We start from the raw sequence: 17,723 nt of genomic DNA, 5'->3' as shown, positions 1-17,723 counted from the left end.
AGGAGACCTGCATCTCTATCAAAAGGCACTTGGAGCTAAAAGATGAATTGGCTAGCACAGGTCTCACCCTGCCCAGCAGCTTGGAGATTTGGATTCACAAATACAAAACACTTTAAAGCCAAAACACTCTCTCTAGCTGCTACTTTGCTTATTCTTGTTTGAAAGAAATACTTGTCAATTTGAGCATCTTTTCCACATCAATTCAACCAGATTTGTTTACATTCAAACTTTAAATCAAAAATATATAAAAATCCAAACTAAAAAAATTGCACTGTGCTCTTCATTTTTACCTAACTTTTTAAGCATCTTTTGCTCAAAATACTTCTATTTTCATTATAATCCAGTATTATTTCTCAGGAGTTATAGAGCACTTTTTTCACTTGAGTGCAATTTAGTTAGCTTATCTCCTAAAAGTACTTCATTCCTGATGACTTAACAAGACTCACAGTGCAAAATGAGATGCAGCATCTCCCTGTGCAATGCTACGCGCCTTGGGCAGTGGTCCTCCGAAACAGGACAAACAGAGAGTGCCTAAGCTTATCAGGGATGAAGCAAAGAGGAAAAGGCATCTAATTAGACCTACTCAAAGATCCAAGCACGATCTTCAAACACAAACTTTCTTCCGCAACCAAATGTCTAAGACTGACTTTCCTTTCTGTTAAAATCAATCTATCAATCAATGAGAGACTGTACTTGGCTTCAGTAAGGGCTAACAGCAGAGTTGCCAGAGACCTGATGAGGAACACAGGAGACTGGGGTGTGATTCATCTGACTAAACGTGGATGTCTCTAATGTAGACGCCCACGGCCGAGCCAAACTTGGTCCCATTTTTAGGCAACACAGAGTTAAGTCCGTGTAACCAGTGCTTCAAGGGACCGTTTATCTTATCCTAAATAAACATTTATATATTTGGTCAGAAAGACCGCCCATTAGATTCACTGATTTTATTCACTACGTCTCCTTTAAAATAAAACAGGACCTCATGCCAGTTGTGCAGGCAGAGACGATTGCAACTGCGTTACAGATACACTGTTGAGGTCAGACAAATCACAGTCCACCTCTGCTCCATCCAGGTTGGCTCAAGACCGGGAATTCACATCTCCCTCACCTCCAAAACGGCTCCCGTAACCCCCAGAAGAAGGGAAACGGCAGATTCGCCTGGTAAAGCTCCTCCTATGAGCAATGACACCAGTCGCTGGACCAGAGACAGAGAGCCAGTCCCCACCCACAGCCCACAGCTCCTGAAGGTCACCTAAGGAGATCTGCAGATTCCAACTTTACCTCTTCTCAAGCCCAAACGCCGAGGGATTTATGCCAGAGAGAGGAGCTCCAACGGGATCTTCTGGCTGCGCTGGGTCCGTTGACCCAACTGGGAGGGACCATTCAAAAACTGCCACAGGGACCCCAACATTCTGAAGCATGCGGGGGGGGGAGGGGCTGGGCTATGCAAATGACGGAACCCCCAACAGCTGCTTCCACCCCACTGCCACCCACCTGCCAGACCTCACAGCACCGACTGCTACAACACACCAAACCTTCGCGGGGTGATGCCCCTCCACGCTCAACTCCAGGACGCAAGCTTTGAGGGTGGCATGGGCTTGAACTCGGACATGGCATCCTTGCTCCTGGAGGGCGAGATGGGCATGTTCACCCCCCTCCGAAAGAGGGAAAAATAACATCAGAAACTCTCAACCGGACACAACAATAGCTTGAACTCATTGAAACCCGACACAGAAGATGTCTCCATGAACTCCTCCTACTACTTTTTAACCACCAAAACACATTACTATGCTTTAGTGGTACGCTTCAGTCAACCATGATTAATTGCAAGAAATCACACGAGATCATCTGAACGCCACTGTGAAGGCTGTTTAATGTTTAAGCAGGCTGGGAAGAGATTTTGTCAGCCAGGAGTCCATCAGTTAGCACTTGCATCTTCAAGGGAACCAATTTTTGTAATACAAAACGGATATTTTTATTCCTAAACCCATTGACTCTCAGCAGGGGAAGGTAATTCACTGTATACTAGCACTCAGCTGTTCACACACACTTCCCCAATTTAAAAAAAAACAAACAACCCAACAAGTTGCACTAAGCAGTATTTCAGATGGAAGGCAAATGTAGGTAATCCTTCCTGAAATAGAGGCAGCTCAAAACAATTGTCCTCCTGTCCCACAGGGAGCATCCCAATAGAAGACTGAACGCTTTAGGACTGAAGGCCACTTTTTAGAGTACACAGCTTCGTTTATAAGGCCCAAGTACACATTTTTCTGTCCCAAAGCCTTGTTTTGACTGTCCAAATACTCCTTTTCGCGTCCCAACCCTTCTTTTTTGTGAACAAATCTTCATTTTGATGGTCCAAAGCTTTATTTATAAACTCGAGAGCCCCATTTCAGGCTCCACAACCTTGTTTCTAAACTCAAATTTTGAGGCTCCGAACCTCAGTTTTAGGGCCCAATGCCTCATTTTCGGGGTCCAAAGAATTGTTTCCACAATCCACCCCTTCATTTTTAGGGTCCTGAAGCCTCATTGCAAGGGCCCAAATACCCATTTTCAAAGTCCAAACCTTCCTTTTACAGCACAAACCCCACCGTTAGAGCCCCAAGCCTCATTCTTTACCTTCCAAAGCCTCCTTTTCAGGGAACAGAGCCTCCTTTCCAGGGACCATAGGCTCAGTTTTAGGATCCAGTCTGCAACTAGGGAGAGCCCAAGGCCTCATTTTGAGGGTCCAAATATTCAATTGGAGGGCCCAAAGCCTCATTTTAGAGGCCAAGCTCCTCATCTGGGGTATAAAGCCTCACTTGTTTAACACACAACCCCTCATTTGGAGCTTCCAAAGACCCATTTCTAGGGCGCAAAGCCCTCGTTTTTGGTACTGAAGCATCCCTTGAAGGCACAAAACCTAATGCAGGGTTCAAAGCCTCAGTTTCATTTCCAAAGCCCCACTCTTAGGGCCCAAACCCTCCATTGGAGAGTCCAAAGGCCTCTTTTAACAGCTGAGGGCCTCCCCTGGAGTGACCCAAGCCCTCTCTTTGGGACCAAAGCCTCATGTCTTGGGGCCCTATCGACACCAATAGGTTCCCCTCCTTTGCAGAGCCCAAAGGGTCACATGTAGCATCTCCCCCACCATTTTTAGTGCCCAAAGCCTCATCTGGAGGGCCAAAGTCCTCATTGTTCTGGTCCAAACCTTTTGGCCTTTTATGACCCATAGCTGTTCTTTAGGGCCCACAGTTTCACTTGGAGGGTTTAAACCCTCAGCTTTAAGGCACAAAGCCACGCTTTTAGGCTCCAAAGTTACACTTACAGGGCAGAAAGCCTCGTTTTCCCTTCCCAAAGTCTTAGTTTTGGCTTCCAGAGCCCCATTTCAGGCTCCAAACCCTCATTTTGAGGGTCCACAGGCTCCCCTGCAGTTGGCAAAGTCTCCTTTTTAGAGCCCAAGGCCACTTTTTTAGTTGCCGAACTCCCATTTTCAGTCTCCAAAGCCTCATTTTTAGGATCCAGCCAGTCGTTTTCAGGGTCCAAGCCACATCCTGAGTTTCCAAACCCTCATTTTTATGCTCCAAACCCTTCTCTTAGGGCCCAAAGCCTCACTTTGAAGGCCAGTCCCTTGTTGCGACACAGACAGGACTGTCGGGGGATGCAACGGGTCTACGAAATGCCTGACAGTTCGAGAACAGCGCGACCTTGAGCAGCTTGTAGTGTATCCTTGAAAGTCTGGGAAGATCCGAGAAGAGTGGTACAAAAACAAGATAGCGATAAGAAGAACCGTTACTAACTAAACCAATCATATACTAACACATACTCTGAAGTAGGGGATAAAAAGGTGTGTTAGAACAATAAAGGAGCCATTTTGCATGATCTGTTACTTGTCGTGTCCATCTCTACCGCGACACAGGACCACCAACGGGCCTGGGTAGGAACCCCAAGGCCCATCAGGAGGTCGTGAGGGGACGAGAGAATAAATGCACAGAACAAGGCGCAGCCTTCAACAGCGCCCACCTATGGGACTCACAGAAGGCATGAGTACAGCTTTACAGAGCTGGACCAGCCCCTCCAATAGCCCAGCCACAAAGCTTTCTAAACAAGGCAGAAACATTGACTCCTTTTCTCGTCCCTACTTAAGATTCCCTGTAGAACTGGGTCTTGGCCTGACCGAGGCTGTAGGAGGGAGGAAGACGAGGGAAAACTTTGCAGGGAAAACACCCAGACACAGTATGGCCTGGCATCAATAAATGTAGGCACAAGCAAGCCCTTGGGAGCAAACTCTTTATTCTCTGCCTGGGGGAGCTGCCTGGGGGCTCTGTGGCCCTGGAGCCACACACCTCCTCAGGACATCCTCCACAAGGCTCCCAGCTACCGCCCTCTTCAATGACTCAGGCTGCACAGGCTCCTCCGGGAGAAGCTTTAAACGCACTGGTCTGTGCCGTGCTCCTGCCTGGGTAGGGCGCTTGGGACCCGCTGGAGGCATGGGCTCTCTTGGAAACTGGGGGCCCGTGGGGGGAAGGGTGTCTGCGGTGCTCCCTGGCTGGAGTATACGCAGAGTTTCCAGTGCAGGCACTGAAGACCTTGCTGTGGCTCCGGAGGTGGAATCCCTGGACTCCTGAAGGCCTTCTGCTGTCTGGCGAGCACCTTGCGCAGCACCTCGGCGGAGAGGTGGGAGGAGAGTACGTGAGCTCTCCTCTTTGAGTTGTCCCGCTTCCTCCGAAGGCGTGACTATTGCAGGGAGGCTGAGAGGTGGCAAGACTTCCCTTGGTTGAAGCTTCTCCGATTTTTGCTTGGACTTCCTTTCTTCCTCTAACTTCTTCCTCACCGTTTCCAGAATTTCAAGGACAATGGTTTTGGCATACCCGATCAATTCAGCATCCAGCTGCTGAACTCTGGAGATGGCGTTTTGGATGCTCTCCTTGGCAATCTCACAACTCACTCGTGAGACATCAGCAGCCTTTTGCAGTGGTTGCAACACAGGCACCTTTGCTCTCTTGCTTGCTTCTGGGATCTGCCGTTCCGATGCTCTGGCTGGTCCTTGTCCTTCTGTCACTCCTTGAATCTTCAGGATCTCAGAAAACTGACAGCGGAAGTCCTGTTCAAACTGAGAAGCTACAAAGGATGACAAGGTGGAGCTAACACTTTCAACAGCCTCTTTCGTCCTTTTGTCGATAGAAGACTGTGAAGATGCTCTGTCGGAAGATGCTAGTTCTGCCTCCCTCCATCTCTCTTCTCCAGATTTGCCTGCTCGGCTGGTTCTTCCCGCAACAAGCTCTGACAGCTTCTGCCTGCCTGCTGGCCCAGGCTCGGCTGCCTCAGACGTGCTGGGCACCAAGTGCTCCCCAAAGCTCTCCAACACGTTCGCCACAATCTCTTGAGCCACCAGTCTGATCTTGTCCCGGCGATCCGCAGAAGTGTCCAAAGGCTTTGGCCTTCTGGCACTGGCAAACAGCCTTCCACGGACCTCATGGGGAGCCTTCCTTAAGACGCGGACGGACTGATCCAGCGCCTTCACCCGCTCCAGCACCTCCTGGACCACGGTCTCAGCCACCTCTTTAAGCTCCTGGTCTTCTGCCAGCGTAGCCCGCAGCACCGTAGGCTGTATGCTGTTAGGCACTTCTTCTCCGGCACACGCTGCAGACTAAAAGGAGGAGCAGTTAATGAGTGAATGGGTTCCTTCACCTCCCTTTGCTTTCCTCTTCCTCCTCACAGGACCCCTGCCCAGACGAGTCCCTAGCAGTCAAGCTGGAAAAACTCTGGTTTCTCTGTAGGCCACCTGGCACACCGAGGTTTCTGGTCTCCTGCGGCCAGGAGCCAAGTGTTAGGGGCACCTCTCAGAATCAAGCAGGTGCCATTTTGCTTAGAGCAAAGGGCACTGTAGCCCCCCTGGACCTCAGAACCAATAGCAGAGGGAAAGCTGTCGAAGGTACTGGACCAGGCTCTTCTGCCACGGGTCCCAGCTGCCCTCTATCAGGGTGCCCTGTTTGCCCCTTTTCAGGGCCGAATGCCAGGAACGGCTGTTCTGAGAGCAGAAAAGAAAACGATCCTTCTTCTTGAGGCACATGGCTGTTGTCTGCCAGCCCAAGGAAATGTCCTTGGGACAGGAGGCAGCCTGAAGGTCCACCGCGGGCTGCCAGCCTCGTGCAAAGTGGGGAAGAAATTGCGAGTCAAGCACAGAGCCAGGCAGCAGCCGGAAATTGTCATTTGCTCTTTTGCAGCTTGACAGCCTGACTGCCACGGCAGAAGGAGTTTAACCCTTCACCCCAGCATGGATAGCACCCCACACTATCCAGAAATGCTTCCCAAGTGGCTGTTGCAAGGGATGGAGCCGGGCAATGTTTAACGGGACCCCCGCTAACGAGGACTGGGCAACAGCAGGCTCTCCGCTAAGCTCATCAAAGACCTCCTGGAAGAGAAAACCAACCCACGAATGGCCAAGCACCGGCACTGTCAGGTTCAGGGACACTGCATCTTTGGATGCAGAAGTCTTTGGACGAAACCAAGACTTTTTCAACCAGGCGCGAAACCAGCACCATGGACCGTGCGGCCACTAGTGCAGCAGGTTTGTGCTAAATGTGTGAGACCCTGCTCAGAAGTGGCCACTGAGAGCGCCCAGGCACACTTCTGTGTCAGAAAGGGCTAGTGCCTCGTGTCTGAGACACAGGAAGGCAAGCAACCGCTTCTTAGTCTCCGACAGCCACCCTCAAACAAGGACACGTCGCACACTGGCCAGGCACCACCTCCTCAGTGACCAAGCACCCTTCGCAAGTCCTGAGCAGCTCTGTGTGTGTGGCAGCGTCCTCTCCCGAGTACCAGGTACCAACGTGCTGCTGCACAGCAGAGGCAGCCCCCAGCATCCACCCGGCTCCTACTCACCGGCCTTCCTTTGAGAGCGGACTTGTCGGAGCTGCTCTGCATGCCTGGCTGCCTCCTCTTTCCCAGCTGCTGCTGCTGCTGGCACTTGGCCTGCTGGAGGAGGCGTTGCTCTTTTTCAAGAGCCTCCAGTCTTTCCATCGGCTTCTTGGTCACAGTCAGATGCCAGTCAAAAGAAAGGAAGGCAGCTGAGAAGGAGCACCTCTGACCGTCTTGCCCAGGCCATTTTCTGCTCGGCCACTCCCATCACCCTGCTCCTGGTTACTTTGCTCCAGTAGTCCTCCTGCCTGTGCAAGGCTCCAAACACAGACTGCGCCAACGTGACTGCAGCCCGCACCAGCTCCTTCCACCACTGGCCTTTGTTTACTCCAACAGGAGGCTCCAGCACTTCTCTCAGGGACCAGAGGCCCCCTTGAAGAGCAAGCGTTACTTGGCCTTTTCTTACCTCTGCCTCCTCTTCCTCTCTCCACCTGGCAAACTCTGTCTTTGCTCCTGCGGCAGCCACTCTTGCGGGTGAGAAACGTCAGTCCCTCCCGGCAGTTTGGAGGCATCCTCTGATTGGGCCAGGTCTTGCTGAAGCTTTTTCTGAAAGGTGACATTGGGTTGTGGCTTGCTGTTGCCTGGACAAGCGCTCACGCCCCTGCACGCTGAGGCACCCCGCGGACCCAGGACAGCGATCCGCTTCAGCCACGCGACGAGGGCAGAAAAGAAATGCTTCCCTCGGGACTCCGCGTGCTTGCACGTGGCTGTCCCGCCCATGCCCACCCCTGCACCCTGCGCTAGCTCAGCTCGCAGCCCGGTACTCCTTTCCCTGCCACAAGACCCGGCCCAGCAGCACAGCCCTCACCTCTTCTGCACTGACCGCCTCCCCTCCCCAACATGCTGCAAGTAAAGCCCCAGCCCTCGGCACCGTGCCGCTGACCGGTGCCCACGAACACTCCGCTTTGCCTACCTCCTCTCGCATGAATGTTTTCTCTGCCTCCAGCTTGAGCGTGGTCAGATATTGCCTGTACTCATTGAACTCCTTCAGAGTGCAAACCACCTATGGAGAGACGAGGGGAGAAATCCCCCGAGAACTCTCAAGCCAGCTCCGTAGGCTGCCTTCCCCAAAACAGCCCAAACCCAGCGGCGGGAGGGGAGATGCTCCTCTGCACACCCTCCCCTCCCCTCCCCTCCGCTCCCCTACCCAGTGGCGGGGCCCCTGACTCCCCCCCAGCCAGGGCCGAGCGGTGCTCCTCGCCTCAGCACCGGGCCTCGCACCGGCTGCCTCCTTGACGCTCAGGCAGCGCGGGGCAGCCGGAGAAGAGCAGCAGTGGGAATTGCCAGAGGGACGCTGGCGCTACTTCTGCTCCCAGGGAAAGCAGCCCCACAGCCCTGTGCCCTCCGCCAGCAACAGGCGGCTGCAGCAAGCGCTCTGGGAACCCCGCTTGATGAGGACTGTTTTTATCAGCCCGATACCCAAACCTACTCTGCCGTCACTGGTGACGTAACCCTCTCTCTTCAGCCTCTGCAGGTTGTCCTTGCGTTTATGGTAGGCCCGCAGATGCGGGTCATGCAGGCTGTTGTAGTCGGTGCTCAGCAGGCGGCAGTATGGATCTCCCAGATTGAAATAGCCAGAGGGCTGGTGAAGCTGTGAGAGAGATTTTGCACACTATGAAGGAGGAAGGAGAGAGCAGCAAAGGGGTGCCAGGCGGTACTTGTGAAAAAGTAAAGGTCCTTTGAGGACCAACACTCTCCTCCGTCCTTCTGAAGCCACAGAGGACACCACAGCCGGGCTGCGGGGTCAGGCTGGGCTGAGCTAGGCTGGGCTGGGCTGGGGGAGAGAAGACAAAGCCCACCAGCAAAGTAGGCATCTTAGGCCAGCAGAAAGAACTGCAGACCTTGCCAGTCCTCCTCTTTGTCTCTGCACCAGGGAGCCAGGAGCTTCCCTCTACTCCCCAGCGCTGCCAGATTGAAGGGCTGTGGCGCCCACTGTAGAACAGGCAGCCACAAGGACTTCTCTGAATGACGGGGACCCCGTAAAAGAGGAGAGCTCTTCTACCCCTTTCTACTTCCTTTACCTTTTCCCCCAGCTTTGTCCTGCAGAAGACAGGCTTGGAGCCCGCGTGCACAGGGATCTTGACCCCAAGGGGGAGGTCCAGCAGCCCAGGACCTCCTTCTGCCAGTGGCTGTCTCCTGTTCCCGAGCTAGAAAGAGGGAGACACTCATGGGCACTCAGGCACTATCTCCATATAAGCCTCCTGCACGGCAGCTGCAAGAAAGGCTCTCGGAAGACTCCAACCAAGGGGAGCGCCCAGAGCGGCCCAGGCAAGAGCTGCTCTCTCCTTCCTCGCCCCCGTCCCCGCAACTCCCGACCCTCCCTCAACCCACGTCTGCGTCCTTTCGCAGCAAGCCCTGCCACCTGCTTAGCCGTAAGCCAGGCTGGGCAGAAAGGCAGGACTCCCTGCAAACTCTCCCCAGCCCGACCACCTTGGGATCCCTCCCAGCTCCCCAGCCATGTCCCAGGCTCCCGGCCTGAGCACTCTCCATCGGCACACTGCTCACCTTTCCCCCCTTCCCCACTACGCTCAGCAGTGCGTCCACGTTTCGGACGCCAGCAGTGAGACGGTGCTCCATGGCTCCTTCCAAGAGCTCTCCTGGAGCTGCGACCCTGCGCTGGCACCTCTCGCTCCAGAGGCACCCAGCTGTGGCCACCACAGCCGGTCTTCCAGCAAGCGCTTATATAGAGCAGTTGCACATTGTTGCATCACTGCATTGCTGCATCATCACGTTGCTGCACCACCGCATTGTTGCATCATCGTCTTGCCACGCCACTGCCCAGCCGCCCCAGGGCCCACCTGCAGGCCCGTCTGGACACGCATGAGGGCCACCCGCTCTCGCTGACCCTGCTTTGAGCAGGGGGCCTCCACTCGGTGCTGACCTGCTGCCCCTTCTTCCTCCTTCTACCTCTTTTTCCCAGCTTTGGCCTTCAGATGGCAGGGCTGGAGCTGGGCCGCCCGCGGGCGGCTGCTGCTGCACTGGATTTGGTAGACCATTTTTAGACCATTTCCCTCTCACGGGCAAAGCAGCCTCAACTTGGGGAATTGCACCGAATTACATTTTTGGCCCACTGCCCTCAACATCTCCTTCCCGATTTGAGTCTTGAGAAACACAGAGGACAAACGAAGGATGCACAAAGCCCCTCTCCTCCCCTTGCTTCAGCCCAGACACCTCTCTGTCCCCTCCTCAGTCTCCCCTGCCCTCGTTTCTGCTGCGCGTCACCCTCTGCGACACCCTCCCAGTGCCTCCCGGGAGGTGATGGGCGGCGCAGGACGTTCTGCAGCGGTGCAGGGAGCACCTCAGTGCCGCCTGCTGCTTCTGACCCATCAGCTTCCTCCCACACCAGTGACCTCACCATACCCCAGCAATGTCACCTGCCACCGCACCACCCTCTTGCTTGCCTCTGTCCTCTGCCTCTGGTTCTCACAGTCCCTGCCCTCCTCCTGCTTCCCCAAGGGGCTGAGGAGCTCAGAGCTGGGGCAAAGTGGGCACAGCGCTGCTACAGAAACCTGCTGCTGGTGATTCGCGGGTTGAGGCCCCCATGGAAAGGAGGCACTGTCACCTCTGTCATGAAGAAAATACCCTCCTGATCACCGCAACACGCTCACTCACAGCCCACGCTGCACTTAGTGGAGAGGGACCAGAACGATCCATGCATTGCCTCTGACACTCAAACGGTTTTAACACGGACCTGACTCGTGTTTTCCTGACCCTCTTGCAGAAGGGGAGAAGGAGCCGCCAGCAACCGCAGCCTCTGCATCTCCAGACCTCGCTGGAGAACGCACTCGGCACTTGCTTTCTGCAGAGACACCGCTTCCTCACCAGCGGGGGGACGAGTGTGAGCCTGGCAATATATAAAACAGTAAAAGCAGGGGCAAGCCAGTGTTACTGGTCAGCGGGTCCTGCTGCCCCAGGCTCTAGGCAACAGAGCAGCCAGAGCACTCGGGTGTATCGGACTGTAAAAGTGGAAAGGAAGAAACCTCGGGCAATCTGAAGTTCTAGTCAAAATGACACCTCCTCTCTGAATCCACAAAGACCCTGTCCATGGCTTTTTTGTCCTGGCCAGGCAGCATAAAAAAAGAAAAATAATTAATTAAAAGAAGCCAAGAATATTAGGCAGAACAGCTTATCTTCCAGGATTTTCTAACTTGTAACCTGCAGACCCACGCAGATGCCACTGCAAATGCAGACACCATTGCAACTACCAGCTCAGATGCAGGTACCGTTACAGATTAAGATACCATGGCAGAGGCAAAGGCCACTGCACATGCAGATACCACTGCAGAGGCAGGTACCACTGCAGATGAAGATACTGTTGCAGCTAGCGTTGCACACATACCGTTACGCCAAACTTTTTCTATTCCAAGATTTTGTAACTTGCATCCAAGCTCTGTGCCCCCCAGAACCATCATCTCCATCTTCTCCACCATCTCCTCCTGCCCTCAGCCACAGAAGGAAGTCTGTCTCGATAGCTTCAGTAATTTGACCAGAAGAAAGCACGAAAACGTGTTCCTGTACTAAGGACGAAGGGCAGGAACTTGGGAGTCATTTGCCTTTTGTTACAATCATTAGGGATGCCCGTCCTTGCTATAAGAGAGATTCCCTTTGCAAGAACCAGATGGCATCTCTCAGGAGAGGTTAGCTTCTAGTTCTAACTCTTGACTATTTTCTGACCTTCCTCACCTTTTGGAGCTGGGCCAGAGCCCTCTCAACATCAGACATCACTTTTTGGAGTTAAGCAACAGTAACCCTGAGTTTCTCATGTCTACTCATTTCTGCCTTGCTCTCCTAATCCTCGAGAAGGATGCAGAAAGACTCTCAGAACTGTGACCTCTTTGTCTGGCCAGCCCAAATACATTGATTACAATACAGATTCCTCCTACATGGTCTATTTGTGCTAATCAGACACTTAATTCACAGGAATATGAAAGCAGCTCTTCTCAGGAAAAAAAAAACAACAACCATAACCAAACCCAAAACCCACTACAGATGACCAGAAGCGTTAGCTTTCAAACTGGCATTGTTTGAAAACAGAAACACTCTGCCCAGCCACAAACGCAAAGGAATAAATAAATTCGGTGTGCTTTTAGTACATAACATCAAGAAACAAGATGTTCAGTTGTGTGTCACAGTTATTGGGCCCGTTACATTGCCACGTTCACATGCAAACAGAGGAAGAAAAACCCTTATAAACCTCTCTAAAGTGGGTCAGAGGAACAGCCACTCCCACAAAGATTGCTCCAGACGGAGTCAACAAGATCAACCATGAAATGCTGAGCAAACGCCCCAGGTGCAGTTTTCTCGGAGGGGTCCTCCTGTTTCTGCAGCGTTTGCATCGGCTGGCGCTCGCAAGGTGCCTTTCGAGACAATGCTGCATGTCAAAATTCAGCCTCTTGTTGGTACGTCTTTGACCTGGATTTGGAAGAGTGACCACAATGTACAACTCATCAATCCACACAAAATCAAGGACACCAGTATTTGCATTCTCCAGCCCCTCCAGTCCCTGTGTAAGAAAAACAAACAACCTCCCCACCATGTTCCTGTGAAGAAGCGATGGGCCAAACTAATCCTCTCCTGCTGCCCTAGCATGCACTAGTCTAATTAGACATTGTTTTATTGGGCTTGCAGAGAAAGAGAGCCTTGGGACAAGCTGAAGGCTGTCCAGGATTTTCTGCACTTTTCAGCGTTTACGTTTTATATCCAGTTTGGTGTAAGTAAAGACTGAAAAAAGAAATGGAGAAGGCTGATGAATGGTGAGTAAGTATTACTGTAAAGGTGGATAATTATTATTAGAATGGTGACAGTTTTGTATTAGAAATAAAATTATATTATGATAAATAAACACCTTTATGAAGAGGAAGTCTTGCCTTTCCTGTTGACTGCTAATTGGGTATAGCTCTTATCGTTGCCTGACTACTTGGAAACCATGAATGCATGCGCACCACAAGTCATGTCTCGTTATTTTGGGAACGTGTTATTTCCCACTGAGTACCAAGACGACAGCTCTTAATTGTACGTCCCGAGAGCAGCCTCCACTGACTGTCCCCTGCTGCGCACCAACACCAACAGCACTGTGCTCTCCCCTGCCCATCTCCACGCTCCGGCGGAGCTCTTCACACACCCCTGCCCGGGCCATGCTGCCTCAAAATTCCTGCTGTGCTGCTCAAGGCCGTGAACACTGTCACGCTACAGCTGTACCCAGATCACTGTTCCTCATTCTGAGCGAGTCTGCCTGTTCCTGTGTATTCCCACCTGTCTACAGCAGCTGTTGCCTTCTGTCTTGTAAGCGTTTTGGAAAAGTACCCTTTTTTTTCCTGAATACCCTCTTTGACCTCACTACAGGACAGGTCCCCAGTCCATCACCACGGCTGGTAAAGGCTGTAGCGATACAGAATTGCGCAGGGATGACAAATACCCAGCTGTCCAGCTCACTTCAGTTGTTTAAGACAAGGCTTTTGGCTAGAACACAGTCAAGAAAATGTAAAACCTAACACTCCCATCTGGATCGGCAGCTCTTTCTTCATCAGTTCCTTGCATTTCTCTCATTCCTTGGGAGTACACAGCAAGACTTTCCTCATCAAAAGAAGCAACAAAGATCAGTCACAAACATGCACAAGACCGGACATCCACATACTTGCTGCCTACCCAGTAACAGTAGCAAAGCCCTGCCTATACACAAAGATTAAATTAACGTACAGTTTTCCTACGCAGGAAGCAACTAAGGATCAACCAAATACAACCATCTGTTGTTACCTATTTGCACAACAGGCACATGCTGCTTCAGCTTCTATCTTTCAGGCTGTTACCCACGAGAAAACGGAAGCACGTTTTATTGCAAGAGGAAACCTTCAATTGGAAAGCCAGGTCATGGCCTGGTTTGCCTCTCGGTGCACCTATCTAGTGAACAGCCGAGGAAACGTTACACGAGCAATGAGCAAAGCAAACCCAGGACACCTCAAGAAGTCCCGTAACTACACAAGTCTGCCTTTCCCTTTCACCCCAGTTCCCAAAGCACCAAGGCAGGAGCAGGCAGGGCACTAATGCGCTCAGCTCACACCAGGGAGGCTCACACTCAGCTCTGTCACCCAGGCTTAGCAACAACAATTTCTGCTCTCATCTGGGGCTTAGTCCACATGTAGTCATACGTGTGAGTTATGGCCTAGCCATGGTGATACTGCTCAGTTTAGGGTTAAACATGAGACGTTGTCCTTTAAGGAGGACCATTAATCCATAGCTTCACTAGGCAAGCCTGATTACTTTGTATAAACTATGCATGCTTTGCTGAGGACCCTTGCAGAGGCACCACGAGACAAAGGTCACCTTTGTCTCGGCAAGAGGAGGACGAGGAGGAGGAGGCAACACAAGGAGGTGGAGGCAACACGAGGACACAGCAGGACACAGGAGGTAAAGCAGGAGGAGGCAAAAGGAGGTAGCAGGAAAAGGAGGAGGAGGAGGAGGCAACAAGAGGCAACAGAAAGCGAAAAAGGAGGAGACCACAGGATGCCAGACGAGGCAACAGGAGGACGAGGCAACAGCCAGCCACAGGAGAAGGAAAAAAAGGAGGCAAGAGGAGGACGTAGCAGGACACAAGAGACAAAAGAAGGAGGATGCAACGGGAGGCAAGACAAAGAGAGAAAGGAGGAGACAATAGGATGCAACAGGAGGCAACACTAACAAAGAGAGAAGTAGGCAACAGAATGCTCTAGGTGGCAACAGGAGAAGGAGGAGGCAACAGGAAGACACAGCGGGAAGAGAAATAGTGGAGGCAAGAGGGGGACACAGCAGCACGCAGGAGGTAGAGAAGCAGGAGGAGGAGGCAACAAGAATCAATAGGAGAAGGAGGAGGAGGCATCAGGGTGCCACAGGAAGCAACAGGAGGCAACAGGAGTAAGAAAAAGATGAGGCACCAGGGAACACGGGAGGACCCCAGACGTAAACTAGGAAGAGGCAAAAAGGAGGCAAAAGGAAGGAAAAGAGGAGGAGGCAACAGCATGCCATAAGATGCATGAAGAGGATGCAGGATAAAACAGGTCATGGAGGAGGAGTTGGAGGAGGACGAGGAGGATGTAGGAAACGGTAGAGGCAACAGGAGAAATGGGAAGCAACGTGATGAGGGAGAAGGCAAAAAGGAGGCAGAAGGAAAAGGTGTCTTTGTCCTTCTCGGGCCTCCTCTTGCCTTTTATTGCCTCCTCCTCCACTTGCTTCACGCTTCTGCTCTTGCCTCCTGCTGCCTCCTCTTTCCTCCTCCTCCTCGTCTTCCTCGTCCTTTAGCCTTCTTTGGCCTCACGTCGCGGTTTCAGCCCAGCCTCATTAGACAAGTCTGGGGCTGCTACCTGGGATCTCCGGTCCTTATAAGAAAAGGCCAAAAGACTCTAGGAGACGTCTGGAAGGAATCACAGGGGATCCCGGAGGGCAGAGGTTCCTCCAAGAAAGAAAAAAACCTCAACAGTAGCTTCCTTGGAGGAGTCTGGGGCTTCTAACTGACACCTTAGGTAGGTAAAGCAGAGGACAGAAGACTCTGGGAGATGCCTGGGAGGAGTCTCAGGTGGCTGTCGGAGTTGAGAGATTTCTCTACAGGACAACAAAAATGTCTCGAACTACTTACTTGGAGGAGTCTGGGGCAGGTAGCTGGGATCTCCGGTCCTTATAAGAAAAGGCCAAAAGACTCTAGGAGACGTCTGGAAGGAATCACAGGGGATCCCGGAGGGCAGAGGTTCCTCCAAGAAAGAAAAAAACCTCAACGGTAGCTTCCTTGGAGGAGTCTGGGGCTGCTACCTGAGGCGGTAGGTAGGTAAAGCAGTGGCTAAAAGACTCTGGGAGATGCCTGGGAGGAGTCTCGGGTGGATCCCGAAGAGCAGAGCTTCCTCCAATGGAGCAAAATCATCTTGGGTAGCGGCCCTGACGAAATCTGGGGCTGGGCATCTCCTGGGAGGCGTGACCAGCCTGTGGGACCAGGAGGCAGGTCTTGCTCACGTGCTCAGGGAATAGCCGATCGCCAGCTCTGGGGTCAGGAAGGAATTTTCCCCCGGGGCAGATTGGCACTGGGCCCCGGGGGTTTTTTGCCTTCCTCTGCAGCACTGAGCAGCACCACTTGTCAGGGCTCCTCTGGTCCATTCTGGCTAGGTTACTGCCTGCTGCTCGTGCACCACAAAGATGGCATCTCGTGCCCTGCAGCTGGGGAGAGGAAGGCTTTTTTTCCCCCACTGTGGGCTAGCAAGTGTCCCCAGGGGTTTTTTGCCTTCCCCTACAGCACTGAGCACGGCCCCTCGCCAGGGCTCCTTTGGGCCGTTGTGGCTAGGTGCCCGCTGCTCGTGCTCCACGAAGGTGGCCCTCGTGCCCCGCATCCGAGGGGAGGAACCTTTCTGACTCCCAGGCCGGGCTCCAGGGGATGCTCCCGGGGGTTGCTTCTTGTCCTCTGTAGCACTGAGCACAGCCCCTTGGCAGGGCTCCTCTGGGCCCTTTCGCCTAGCTCCCTGCCTGCTGCTCTTGCACCTCCAAGGCACCGCTCGTGCCCTGGCTCTCTCAGGCTCTCTTGCCCAGGGCAAGTCTGGAGCGGGAGCGGAGCGAGCTCTGCTCTTCCCTTAGCTCCATTTCCCCAGGGCTTCTGGCTTGGGCAAAACAGCCTGTGCTTGGAAGGGCTCCAGGCTTGCTGCCCCATCACGAGCTGCCACTTTTTGCCTCTCCCTGCATGCAAATCAAGCACACGGCCGGCACGAGAGCGCCTTTCGTGCATTGTTGGCCAAGAAGCACAGTGGCGCAGCAAGTTGACGAACGCAAAAATACGCTTTGCACCTCTACCTCTCATACTTTGGAAAATACCCCACGGTACCACACACCTCCTCCTCCTCCTCCTTCTTCTTTTGTGCGTGGTCGGTCCTGATCCTCATTCTGCACGTTCTCACTCTTCAGGAAACAGGGACTGCTTGGCCTGTATTCCTCCTGCTACTTTCTGTAGCTCTGTGACTTGCCTTTGCCGGGCTGCAAAGGATGTTTTCTCAAGCTCAACTGAAGAATGCATCAGCCTGCTCCTGGCTACACAGGCACATTGTGTTAAGGCTTGTGAGCATCGGCTCTGAAACAGACTCAGAAAAATAAAAATAATAGCCTGTTTCCACTTGCAACCTTTGTGTTATGTGTCTTTCAAAGTGGTTTTGGAGCTGAAACCCTCCTGGTGTTTCAGGCAAATAACTGGTCTCATTGGTATTTGACTCATGGTGAGCACAGGGAACAGAGCAGAGTAGAACAGAACAGAACAGAACAGAATAGACTGGAATAGTTCAGCTGGAAGGAACCTACAACCATCATCTAGTCCAACTACCCGACCATTTCAGGCCTGACCAAAAGTTCAAGCATGGTATTAAGGGCATTGTCCAAATGTCTCTTCAACACTGACAGGCATGGGGCATCCACCGCCGCTCCAGGAAGCCTGTTTCAGGGTGTGAACACCCTCTTGGGAAAGAAATGTCTCCTCACGTCAAGTCCGAACCTCCCCTGACAGTGTGGTAGCAAACGTCCCTTGGTGCCTTGGTAAGGAACGGTGAGGAAACCGTGCATGCTCTCTACACCTCTGCAGAGTTCCTGCAGAGGGAACCAAACCCCTGTCTTTCACCTCTGGCATCACCACAACCAAAGGAATGTCTGTGCCCTAGATGCCCTTACTTACATAGTCTGAAGGTACAGATCCATTTTGGCACCAACGCACAAAATGGCAAGGAGACTACCTCTCTTCATCTTTCGGTACTCAAAATAATAAATCCTAAGGGAAAAAGGAGACTTGCCAGGGTTTCCGATAACATCTGAACATCTTCCCACAAACTGAGGTAGGC

General features: G+C 52.6%; 2 protein-coding genes across 2 annotated transcripts; both read right to left on the bottom strand.

Moving 5' to 3' along the window:
* Positions 1-3,379: 3,379 nt before the first annotated feature.
* LOC126037245 (uncharacterized) lies at positions 3,380-7,019 on the bottom strand. The gene is made up of 4 exons (XM_049797511.1): positions 6,862-7,019; positions 5,071-5,626; positions 4,669-4,923; positions 3,380-3,423 (listed from the first exon to the last, which is right to left on the bottom strand). The coding sequence occupies exons 1-4, from the start codon at positions 6,997-6,999 to the stop codon at positions 3,380-3,382; spliced, it is 993 nt and encodes a 330-aa protein (XP_049653468.1). The 5' UTR covers positions 7,000-7,019.
* A 280-nt stretch (positions 7,020-7,299) lies between these two features.
* LOC126037244 (fibrous sheath-interacting protein 2-like) lies at positions 7,300-9,904 on the bottom strand. Its single transcript, XM_049797510.1, has 5 exons — positions 9,403-9,904; positions 8,919-9,044; positions 8,327-8,488; positions 7,811-7,900; positions 7,300-7,443 (listed from the first exon to the last, which is right to left on the bottom strand). The coding sequence occupies exons 1-5, from the start codon at positions 9,472-9,474 to the stop codon at positions 7,300-7,302; spliced, it is 594 nt and encodes a 197-aa protein (XP_049653467.1). The 5' UTR covers positions 9,475-9,904.
* Positions 9,905-17,723: the final 7,819 nt, after the last annotated feature.

The sequence above is a fragment of the Accipiter gentilis genome, unplaced genomic scaffold (assembly GCF_929443795.1).
Source record: "Accipiter gentilis unplaced genomic scaffold, bAccGen1.1, whole genome shotgun sequence".
NCBI classification, from domain to species: Eukaryota; Metazoa; Chordata; class Aves; order Accipitriformes; family Accipitridae; genus Astur; species Astur gentilis.
Note: the sequence above shows the minus strand (reverse complement) of the source record. Positions and strands in the feature narration are given on the sequence as shown.

Bases quoted from the DNA above. Each gene is read 5' to 3' on its own strand.
- LOC126037245 (XM_049797511.1), bottom strand. From the start codon at position 6,999: ATGGAAAGACTGGAGGCTCTTGAAAAAGAGCAACGCCTCCTCCAGCAG. The intron at 5,627-6,861 runs GTGAGTAGGAGC...TCCTCCTTTTAG, and splicing joins CCGCTCTCAAAGGAAGGCCG to TCTGCAGCGTGTGCCGGAGA. The intron at 4,924-5,070 runs GTCAGTTTTCTG...ATGTCTCACGAG, and splicing joins GTTTGAACAGGACTTCCGCT to TGAGTTGTGAGATTGCCAAG.
- LOC126037244 (XM_049797510.1), bottom strand. From the start codon at position 9,474: ATGGAGCACCGTCTCACTGCTGGCGTCCGAAACGTGGACGCACTGCTG. The intron at 9,045-9,402 runs GTGAGCAGTGTG...CCCTCTTTCTAG, and splicing joins TAGTGGGGAAGGGGGGAAAG to CTCGGGAACAGGAGACAGCC. The intron at 7,444-7,810 runs GTAGGCAAAGCG...GTCACCTTTCAG, and splicing joins AAACATTCATGCGAGAGGAG to AAAAAGCTTCAGCAAGACCT.